Genomic DNA, 12,086 nt, shown 5'->3' with positions numbered 1-12,086 from the left:
TGTCATCAAGTGTTTCAGCTGGCCTTTGAAACTGCCAGTCCTGGTGGATTGGCAACTCTAAAAATTACCAGTCCCCCCCTAATTTTTTTTATGTATGAAAATAACCTGGTTATAATTCTTTCAACATCATATTTAGTGCAATGACATCATCTCTGAATTTTCTCTTCTTTTTTTTCAAATATTTCAAGACGAGGTCACTACAAAGATATTTCTAACCTAAATGAAAAGCGAAATGTTATTTCCTTGCACTAAAAATCAACAAGGGGAAACCCTGAGGTAACAGATAAGCTGACTTTGTTCTGGCAATTACTGGCAAACAGGAACACTGCATCAGTACACTGGGATATCAGAGCACTGAGCTGAAGTGAAGCTAGCTAATGTCTGTATCAACATTGTCAGATATTGTGATAAATATCTTAAGAAAATCCACACCAACTGTGCACTTTAACATGCTTTCATACTTCAGTCTATCTCTTCTGTGAACCAACTGCTGCTTCTTCCTCTTGTCTTCATCCAAGTCTTCATGTAATATGGATACTCTCTCCCTGAAAACAGGTGAGGATACATATTACATAGCATCCATGACATATACATGATACACATACACATGACAGTCCAAAGATTGCTTTGTGTCACTCCAGATCTGCAACACTGATTTACAAGGTCCTAGCACAAAGATATCTTACTCTATGGGAATCTTGCAGGCAAAGATTCCGGAATGACCCTGTAAGCAGTGATGAAGCAGCTAGACTGACTTAGTGAAGTCGGGTAGTGATTACTTTAACCCCTGATGACAGATGTGACTGAGACATCAAGAGCTTTATTCATCTCCTGCTATTCAGTTTGCAGTCCATCTCCCTGAGCTGTACCAAATTGTTCTTCTTCATGCCCCAGATAAGGTAACTTTTTTCATTTATCTAATATCATTCTAGTTGCTGAGATATCAATATTTTTCCTCATATGATTTCTAATCAATGCAACATAGTGTCCATGAACCAGGGTCTTCTAGACCTGCTCAGATATTTGGCCCCAAGTCTGCTGCAAATGTTAGTAAATTTCCCAAATTGGAAGTAAACATTTCCCTTGCTAAGCTATTATAGGCTGCCGATGAGAGTGTCATGCGGAAGGACGACTGGAGGCTGTAGAGGGTCCAATTGCCCACTAGTTGAGGAGAGGCATTACCATCTCTGCCCAGCGCCAGAGAGTTACCCTGCTTAAATAGCTGAGATGGACGCCACCTCGCTTCCTCAGTGTAAGCCTGGCATCTCAAGAGAAGGAGGGAGCCTGTCATGTGCGTTAGAATCTGATATTGTCGACCAAGGTCAATTCCCGAAGCAAGTCGGTCTCCAGACAGTCTATTATGGTAATTAAAAATAACTTCACGAAGATTTTGATGAGCGACAAAGGGAGGGGAGCGCTTAGATGATCCTTACTCCTATACTTTAACATTGGCTTAAGATTGCTTTGTGCAAGTGGGCCCTCGTATGTTTTTTTAGCGTCCGCATCCCATCAACCAAAGTATGAATGGGGACTGTATGTGTAGGTGCCTTGACCACCATCAGGTCGAAAGTGCACTTCTACATTGGTGTAGGAACAGGCTCGTCAAGCTTCAGTACATCCCTGATCCATAAAGTGTGATCCGTGGATGAATAAAGTGGAGTATGCTGCAACAATGCCATATTTTAGAGAGGAAATCACACATATTGGCTTATGACATGTCTTGTCACTTGGGTGAATGTTGGAAAAGATGATGAGTAACACGGGAGCATGCTAGGAGCAAGTTGTTCGGAGGGTGTGTTTGGGTGAACGTTTCTACATCGTTCTACACTGTCTTACGATCGAAGCAAGAAGGAATATTGCATACAGTTGTGGAGGGATAATAAAATAATAAATAACAGGAAAATAACTTTTAAAAAATCCCACTTTTGAACAAAATAACGATTCTTCTCAATATTCCTGCAAGGGCACATGGTTGGGAATCCTACGTAAATCCCTGTGAACAATACGCAACAGATACATTCACTTCCTTCAAATTCTTTGCAAGATTGTTAAAGGAGTATCTTACCTCAAGGATTCCACTGTCTCCTTGTTCTTTGTAGAGGTGGAAAAGGTTTTCAAGGCATCTTCTAGCACATTTCCTTCAAGAACACCCTCATTAGACCTCTCTAGCTCTGCAAATCTGTCAAAAGTAAACAAGTTCAGCTGGATTGCTTTATATTATCACATGTTGGTATTGGGCCTTGACAAATAATGTGTCACTACAATACTTTCTGTTGCTTGTTGTTCACTGTCTTTGGAAAATAAGCCCCATAAACACATCTTCCACTCACTGCTGGGTCTCCCTAGCTCCTTACACTGTTACACTATCCTACCATCAGTACTGACCCCCATGTGTGTCTACTGACTGCTGGGTCTCCCTAGCTCCTCACACTGTTACACTATCCTACCATCAGTACTGACCCCCATGTACGTCTACTGACTGCTGGATCTCCCTAGCTCCTCACACTGTTACACTATCCTACCATCAGTACTGACCCCCATGTACGTCTACTGACTGCTGGATCTCCCTAGCTCCTCACACTGTTACACTATCCTACCATCAGTACTGACCCCCATGTACGTCTGCTGACTGCTGGATCTCCCTAGCTCCTCACACTGTTACACTATCCTACCATCAATACTGACCCCCATGTACGTCTGCTGACTGCTGGATCTCCCTAGCTCCTCACACTGTTACACTATCCTACCATCAGTACTGACCCCCATGTACGTCTACTGACTGCTGGATCTCCCTAGCTCCTCACACTGTTACACTATCCTACCATCAATACTGACCCTCATGTACGTCTACTGACTGCTGGATCTCCCTAGCTCCTCACACTGTTACACTGTCCTACCATCAGTACTGACCCTCATGTACGTCTGCTGACTGCTGGATCTCCCTAGCTCCTCACACTGTTACACTATCCTACCATCAGTACTGACCCCCATGTACGTCTGCTGACTGCTGGGTCTCCCTAGCTCCTCACACTGTTACACTATCCTACCATCAGTACTGACCCCCATGTACGTCTGCTGACTGCTGGATCTCCCTAGCTCCTCACACTGTTACACTATCCTACCATCAGTACTGACCCCCATGTACGTCTGCTGACTGCTGGATCTCCCTAGCTCCTCACACTGTTACACTATCCTACCATCAGTACTGACCCCCATGTACGTCTGCTGACTGCTGGATCTCCCTAGCTCCTCACACTGTTACACTATCCTACCATCAATACTGACCCCCATGTACGTCTGCTGACTGCTGGATCTCCCTAGCTCCTCACACTGTTACACTATCCTACCATCAGTACTGACCCCCATGTACGTCTGCTGACTGCTGGATCTCCCTAGCTCCTCACACTGTTACACTATCCTACCATCAATACTGACCCTCATGTACGTCTACTGACTGCTGGATCTCCCTAGCTCCTCACACTGTTACACTATCCTACCATCAGTACTGACCCTCATGTACGTCTACTGACTGCTGGGTCTCCCTAGCTCCTCACACTGTTACACTATCCTACCATCAGTACTGACCCCCATGTACGTCTGCTGACTGCTGGATCTCCCTAGCTCCTCACACTGTTACACTATCCTACCATCAGTACTGACCCCCATGTACGTCTACTGACTGCTGGATCTCCCTAGCTCCTCACACTGTTACACTATCCTACCATCAGTACTGAGCCCCATGTACGTCTACTGACTGCTGGATCTCCCTAGCTCCTCACACTGTTACACTATCCTACCATCAATACTGACCCTCATGTACGTCTGCTGACTGCTGGATCTCCCTAGCTCCTCACACTGTTACACTATCCTACCATCAGTACTGACCCCCATGTACGTCTGCTGACTGCTGGATCTCCCTAGCTCCTCACACTGTTACACTATCCTACCATCAGTACTGACCCCCATGTACGTCTACTGACTGCTGGATCTCCCTAGCTCCTCACACTGTTACACTATCCTACCATCAGTACTGACCCCCATGTACGTCTACTGACTGCTGGATCTCCCTAGCTCCTCACACTGTTACACTATCCTACCATCAGTACTGACCCCCATGTACGTCTGCTGACTGCTGGGTCTCCCTAGCTCCTCACACTGTTACACTATCCTACCATCAGTACTGACCCTCATGTACGTCTGCTGACTGCTGGATCTCCCTAGCTCCTCACACTGTTACACTATCCTACCATCAGTACTGACCCCCATGTACGTCTGCTGACTGCTGGATCTCCCTAGCTCCTCACACTGTTACACTATCCTACCATCAATACTGACCCCCATGTACGTCTGCTGACTGCTGGATCTCCCTAGCTCCTCACACTGTTACACTATCCTACCATCAGTACTGACCCCCATGTACGTCTACTGACTGCTGGATCTCCCTAGCTCCTCACACTGTTACACTATCCTACCATCAGTACTGACCCTCATGTACGTCTACTGACTGCTGGGTCTCCCTAGCTCCTCACACTGTTACACTATCCTACCATCAATACTGACCCTCATGTACGTCTGCTGACTGCTGGCCTTCAGCAACCCATGCCGTAACAGGTGACTATCCTTGTTGGGTTGGGATCGGGTGGTCAGACTCATTGACTTGGCTGATGCATGTCATCATATGGTCTTTATCAATGCTTATGATGTCAATCAGTGGTTTGTCTGGTCCAGATTCGAATATTTACAGACCGCCATCCTATAGCTGAGTGATATTGCTGAGTCTGGCATTAAACAAAAAACAAACTTACTGCTGGAGCTCCACAGGAAGCAACACGTTACTGCTGCTGACGCTGGCACAGAACCACTGCAGAAAAGCTGACACAGTCTCATTCTCAAACATCCAGTTGAACATCTGTGGGTCCAGGCTATCGGCATTTGGGTAGTCCAGTTGTTTGAGTGTCTCAAGAAACTGTCTCCCACTCATCTTCCTTTCTGCAAAATAGGTGTTTGCACAGTACAATTACATAAGCACTGACATGATCATATTATGTCACTTGATAGCATCACATGACCGCATTACATGACCAGCTCTGCAGCAGAACTATTGATGTCAACTGTACTCTACCATACGTAAGTCATATAGACATATACCTACAAGATACTTTGCCAAAAGATCAATATCACTGTCTGTACTTTATCCTGCAATAAAGTCAACTTTTTGAGTATGTCATATAGGCTGACGTCGTGATGTTGATCAAATTAGTGTTCTGTTATTACTGTCAATCATTATGCAGGGATGTGAGCAGGTTTTCAAAAAAAAAGAGGAAGTCTAGGGGGGTCTGGGGGTATGCCCCCCCCAGAAATTTTTTAAACATTTGATTGCATTTTAAGCAATTTCGTGCAGTTTGGACAACATTCACACCAAGAAATGTAATAAGTCAATGGCAAAAGTCAATAAGTCAAATAAACAAGATGGCAGATGCAATAAAATTTCGAAGTTAAATCAGTACTTTTAAAAAATCTCTTCCGCGCACCTGGCTACCCGCCAGGTCTGGGAGCAATACTGCCATAAACTTCAACCCCCATCCCCCAGACACAAGGACAACTGTCACAAGCGTGCAATGTCTGACCCTTTCCCCATGTTGAAGCATATTGAAAAAAACTTACCTTGTACTTACTTACCTTTTGTTGAAAAAAACAAAACTCCATTGCAAACATAAGACATTTATACAACATATATCTCCATGTTATGGGTTTTTGGAAGCTGAAGAAACATTCACAGTTTTCTCGCTAATCACATGAACAACTGTAAAACATCTAATTCACTTACCGGCCAAAAGACAACTTTATCTTAAAAACAAGCCATCATCTGACAAGCCATTTACAATTTCTGTGTGACGCAACACCCCACGTTATAGTGCAAGTATTCGTGATAGAAAACGTATGATGTCCGAAAACCTATGCTGCTGAAAGCTCTGATCGAAAACAGGACAATCCGCAACGATCGTCCTGTTTTCGATCAAATTTTTCGGAGTGTTTTTTTTTAAATCTTTGATTATATTTTTACGCAGAAGATGATTTTTCCCGAGGACTACTGTTTTAAAAATCTGCGGAGATTTCACATCCCTGATTATGGCACTAAAGGTGCTATGTCAAAATAAATAATAATTACACGAAATGAAGAATAAAATAAGAAGTAAAGAAACCTGTTTAATTTGGAAAATCGGAAAAAATTGGATTTTTAAGATTAATTTTTCAACGCCAAAAATTGGCTATTTCTGGAAATGTTACAGAAAGGAAATGCTAAGGGGAAATGGGACTCTTTTGGGCTCATTTCATTGGATTCAAAGCAGTTAGATAATCATAACAGAAAGTAATATCATTGCAACTTGGAATGTTTGTAAAGTAAGTATTGACGCATAATATCACAGAATAGGGTGGCCATCTTGGTTTCAACATGGTCGCCATTTTTGTATAATAATTTTAAAAAAAAGGCCTCTATTTCTTCAAAATAACAAAATATAAGTTAACATCACTTTGCATCATTAGCATATCTTTTACAGATCAAATCAGCAAAGAAGGTTCAAGAAGAATCATCTATTCTGGTGATGCACCTCAAAAAACTTCAATGTTACCTGTTCATAATTTCTTTGTAATTTCTTTTCAATGGGAATCATGAACATTCTTCTGGATGAATTATAAGGCTGAATTTCAAAGTTGAAAATACAAAAATATTTTCTTTTTGCATAATTTCAGGCTTTTGGGGCCATTGGAAAATTTGTCTTGAACCTGAACACCTTGTTTGGTGAAGTCATAGTTGCCTTGGATTATAAAAGAACATTCATTACAGTTTCAGGATACCAAGCGCCTTCATATGCAACAGACTGGCCTGCAAGAAAAACACTCTGTGGGGACGAAGGTGTACTCGGTGTTTGATGACCTAACTCCATGGCATCAGTTTCAGTGTCGCTGTAGTCTGTCTCAGAACCAGAACTCAAAAGTGTACTTATGTACTATGATTTCTTTCTCTTCTTCGCAGTGCTGCTTTGATCTCGAGGTTGATGTTTTCTCTTCTTTCAGTAGTATTAACAACAGAGTTCTGTTTTCTTTTAATTTGCAGAGAGCCTGAAGTACTTGAGTTCAGTGTTCTCTAATGAACTGCCTTCCTTCTTCCTGTGGTTGAAGAGGGATGGTTGCTGGAGGATCTGATGAAGGGTGCTGAAGATCTATTTGACCACAACAGAGTTTTAGATTTTGTATAAGCTGAGAACTGCTGTACTGTACTCAATCTATTGACAATGCTAGATATGAACTTGAAATTTCACTAACTCATAAATATCTAATAAAATCATAGATATGTTTTTATATTTGTATACTTATCCTGCATTACTCCTTAATGCATATTACTGCTTGTTCTTGACAAAGAAAAGAGCTGTGTGAAGGTCTTTGCTTGAAGAAGTTGTTCCAACCAGCTGAGAGGCCAACCCTATCACGCAGCTCCCACGTGACCAAAGGAAGTGACGTCACGGATTCTCACATTACTATGGAGTCTGAAACATCTGAAGACATCATGGGGAGGTAGATCTGCGATGGCTGGGTCCCTTTAGACGCAGTGATGTTGTATACAAGTATACAAATATAAAAAATAAAAAATCTAGGATTTTACTAGATATTTTACTTATCCTGCATTACTCCTTAATGCATCTTTATCAGACAGAACCGGAGGTGGGCATACCTTCAGATGTGGACTTTCATTTTTTATTTCCAGAGTCTGTTCCCTAGCTAATCTTTGGCTGTGTGGTCAGCTTCGGGTGACCACTCCATGTATGTGAACCTTCAATTCCCTCATCCTGTCTTCTACTGTGTGGCTGGATTCAGGTGACCACTCCATGTATGGGAAACTCCGTTTCCCTCAGCCCGTCTTCGGCTTTACGGTCAGCCTGGATGACCATTACATGGAAGGGAAGAGTCAGGTGTGCATTGTGTCCTGGTACTGCGCAGCCTGACAATAACTCTCGGTTAGGTCGAGACTGGAGTACCGAGCCGTATGCAAGTGGGGCATGGCTTACGCCAGTGGAGGTCGAAAGGCCGGCTCTGGACTTGGAGGCGAGGTCAGTGACATGTAGTAGTGATGCATGTTGGGCACTACTCATGGACCAAGTTGTGCGTGCCTAGCACATCCTCCAATGAGAAGTCTTGCAGGTGACTGACAATGAATGCGTTTGATCGCCAGAACACACCTCAATGATGGCAAGTAGTACTTGTAGCACCATGGTGGAGGCGATCGCCCGGGTCTCATGCAGGGTGTTGGAGCCTGGGGGTCCAATCCCATGGCCTCGTAGGCCTGGAGAATGAAGGCTCGTAGCCAGAGGGCGATTGTGTTGCGGCTACCTTCCGCTTGCAAAGTCGCAGCTCTATACCGGAGTGAAGAGGCGCTGTCGGTATCTACGGCGTTCCTTGGATCATCTGATGTAGCAACAGAGCTCTCTAACCGGACGTAGACAGAGCTCTAGGGTATCTTCCGCACCCACAATCGAAGATAGGGGAGGGATGAGGAATGATCTATCTGGCTGTCATGGGAATTGATTCTTGGTGAAGAAGTCCCAGTACAGTCGAAGATGCACGGCTCTGTGTGCTCCATGCTCAATGCGGACGCGGACGTCCAAGGCGTGTAGCTCACTGACACGGGCTGCTGTGGCAAGCGCCAGTAGGAAGACCATTTTTTGTCAGATTGTAGAATGACATCACTTTGAGTGGCTCGAAGGGCGCGTCTCTCAGCGAGATGTGAATGATATTCAAGACCCAAACTGGTGTACAAGATTTCGCCTTTTGGTCTTCCAGCCTGAAAGAGCGGAGCAGAGCCTGTTCCGGGATTTACGTCATGCGCCGATCTTCCGGAACTGCCAGGACAGAGTTGAGTGCCACAAGGTAGATGGAGCATGAACTCGGCCAGGAATTGAGGCGATGCAGATGTAGGGTCTTGTTGCTTGCCCCTGCAAAAGCTCTTGAAGGATTGCCACTTGTCATCATAGAGGCTCCTGGTGGTTGGGCGATGTGCCATTGTGATGGCCCTAGCCACTCTGGCCGAGTAGCCTTTGGCTTTCAGTGCTCTCTGTAAATGGACCAGACGTGAAGACATAGCTGTCTGGTCCTGGGTGTGGCTGTCTGCTGTGAGGGTGGATCAGCAGATTTGGCCAATCTTGAAGTGGCAGTGGGATGGCGTCGGACCACCAGGGCGTGACCAAAGTCAGATCGAGGTTCTGTGTCGATCTGATCTTTTGGACGACTTTGGGAAGGAGTACAGGTGGCGGAAAAGCGTACGTTTTTAGTTCTTCCCCTGGGACGCTGAAAGCGCCGACTTCCCAAGCCAGTGGATCGGGGACCGGAGATATGTAGGTCGGGATCTGGTAGGTCTGGCTGGTGGCGAATAGGTCTATGTTGGGGAGACCATGGTCTAGACAAACAAGAGCGAAGGCGTCTGGGTGAAGCTTCCACTATGTCATGCGGCTTTGCCTGGCCGAGATAGAGCATCAGCTAGGATGTTTCAGCAGCCCGGAATGTGTCGAACCTGGAACTGAATTTCCCGATGATCCACCAGGTGAAACAATCGGAACGTCTGTTGAAGGAGCGAGGTCAAGTGAGTGTTCCATAGGCAGCAGACGACGGTTATGTTCTCCGTCGAAGTGGAGAGCCGGGCATGTGAGAGGGCCTGCTCTCAATGAGCGATGGCAAAGATAAGTGCCTACAGCTTGTTGAAAGGCACTGATTGGCAGACCAGAGCCCCGAGGCGACCTGTCCCTCTTGGTGTGTTCCCCATCCCTGCAGGGAGGCGTCTACGAAAAGGTGTAGAGAGGTCGTAAGCCCTGTCAATAAGACGCCGCCTAAGACATTCGATTCCACCGTCCACCACCGGAGACGAGGTTTGAGGTGATCCGGGGGGGACAATGGATACGTCTAACGTAGGGAGCCAGGAATATCTGAACTGGGCGCAGTTGGAGCCTTCCTCTGTAGGTCAAGTCCTGCGCTGAGGTTAGGAGGCCCAGGAGGACTTGCCATTGGCGCAGAGCGAGTGGTAGGTGCAACTGCATGCGCTCCCACCGGTCCCTGGGTACAGAGAGGAGGTCAAGATGTGTCTGGAAGAGGCCCCCAATGAACTGAAGGCTATTTTAGGGTGTCAACTCTGACTTCCTGAGGTTGATCTTCCACCCCAAATGGTACAGGAGCCACGGGGTGAAGTCCCTGTGGCGAAGTAGAGTGACAGTGTCCCAATAATTCAGGAGACGGTCATCTATATATATGCGAACTGAATGTCCCGGAGAGGGAGGTACGAGGCTATTGTCTTGGTAAGCCTTGTGAATAGCCACGGGGGTGTAACATCCCTTGGAGTGGCCGCGGTGGGACTGGTATGGCGCCCTGCCCCTGGGGCTGGAGGGTGTTGCGTCGAGGCTGGTATGAACCAGACTGGAACGCCTTAGCGAAGGCTGGCTGTGACACCCTGGCCAGGGCCTTGAGAGCCGTCTCGTCTCAGGCGATGGCTGAGACTCGGGAATGCGTCATTGATGTACAGCGACAGGCGTCTGGTCGAGTGGTTGCAGTGTTACGCATATCACGCGATCATGCAAGCCAGTCTGTACAAATACACTGCATGGATCCCATTAAGTCAGTTGACCTGATTACAGTCGACGATGTTTACAGTCGTAGTTCTTGGCACGTGACATGTAATTTGTCCTGCTCAGTAAACTGTAACCCTGTATGCTGAGTCGACTAGTTCCAGCTCCACACACGACCAATCCCCTGTGAACCTTGTGGTTGACAGACCAGTGGTGTTTCCGAGTTCTGAGTAGGAACTGTGATGTTGCCGGTATAGGGGCAAGTTGATTCCCGTGATAAGAGTGACGACTGGTCGGGTGTTGTGATCGATGACCGAGTTGGGTACCCAGAAGCATAAGACAATTCGGTTGAATACCGAATCGGTCATAGGGTTGTGATCGTCAACTGAGGTGCAGATAATATCTACCAGATGCCGTAGGTAGGAAATCTTTGAGAGTATGTTAGCTTTCTCCGATGAAACGTTCAACCAACGTGGATAGACGAGGAGAATTAGAGATTGGAGATTTCCACAGAACCATCACCATGAGTGGGTTGATAGCCTTGGGGGGAGGGTCCAATCCGGCGGCTTCATAAGCTTTGAGGATGACCGCCCAGAGCCACAGTATTCTGGATGACCAACGACTGGGATGAAGGGGAGACCGGCAGAAAAAAGGTGATTCCTAGACTTGCGGCAGGCTTTAGATCGTCGTAGAAAACCTTCAGGGCCCTTACTGGGCATAATAACGCTCATCCTCATCCTCAGCACCCACAATGGACGAGAGGGGAGGGGAGAATGAATGATCTATCAGGCTGTCCTGGGAGTTGATTCTTTATGATGAAGTCCCAGCACGGTCCACGATGAACGGCGCCCTGAATACCGCGTTCGAAGCGGACATGGGAGACGTCGAGGGCGTGGAGCTCATTGACCCGAGCAGCAGTAGCCAAAACCAGTAGCAACACCGTCTTCTTCCTTAGGTCGTAGAAGGAAGACGAGTGGAGTGGTTCGAAGGGAGCCGTCCGAAGGGCGTTTAAGACCACATTCAGATCCAAAGCAGGTGGTCTGAACTTGGCCTTCTGGTCTTCAAGACGGAACGAGCGCAGCGTCATTCTCCGATCGTCCCGGATGGCAAGAACAAGTTGATGGCGACCAGGTATGTGGAGATGGTAGAGCCCTTCAACCGACGGGTGCTGCACAAGTACAGAAGGAACTGAGCCAGGAAGTGCGGTGACGCTGTCATCGGATCATGGTGTTTGTCTGTACAAAATGCCTGGAACGAGCATTATTTATCATCATACTGTCCCTGTGTAGATGGACGGTCGGCTGAAGCAATAGCCTTGGTCGCTCTTGCCGAATAGCCCTTGGCTCATGGGGCTTTCTGCAGATGTGCCAGGCGTGCAGACGAAACCATGCGGGTGTTAGGGTGTGGCAACCGACTGTGTGGATGGAGCAGAAGGTTGGACCATACCGGAAGTTCCAGGGGTTGTCTCTGGTGATGTTT

At 46.5% G+C, this 12,086-nt stretch overlaps 1 protein-coding gene across 5 annotated transcripts in view; it reads right to left on the bottom strand.

The window, feature by feature from the left end:
- The window catches only part of LOC124118782 (HAUS augmin-like complex subunit 3), a 78,541-nt gene that overhangs the window by 61,452 nt on the left and 5,003 nt on the right, over positions 1–12,086 (bottom strand). For 3 of the 5 annotated variants that reach the window (XM_048399782.1, XM_048399781.1, XM_048399786.1), the window contains 3 exons: positions 4,806–4,989; positions 2,066–2,179; positions 462–545 (listed from right to left, as the gene is read on the bottom strand). In XM_048399782.1, coding sequence (XP_048255739.1) covers positions 462–545; positions 2,066–2,179; positions 4,806–4,981 — 374 coding nt within the window. In that variant the 5' untranslated portion in view covers positions 4,982–4,989. The remainder of the gene's footprint in view (positions 1–461; positions 546–2,065; positions 2,180–4,805; positions 4,990–12,086) is intronic. The other 2 variants (XM_048399784.1, XM_048399785.1) reach the window with 1 other exon arrangement.

Source organism: Haliotis rufescens, unplaced genomic scaffold, assembly GCF_023055435.1.
Source record: "Haliotis rufescens isolate VD_foot unplaced genomic scaffold, xgHalRufe1.0.p SCAF_2, whole genome shotgun sequence".
NCBI classification, from domain to species: domain Eukaryota; kingdom Metazoa; phylum Mollusca; class Gastropoda; order Lepetellida; family Haliotidae; genus Haliotis; species Haliotis rufescens.
The sequence above is the reverse complement of the archived record's forward strand: the minus strand, read 5'-3'. Positions and strand labels throughout refer to the sequence as shown.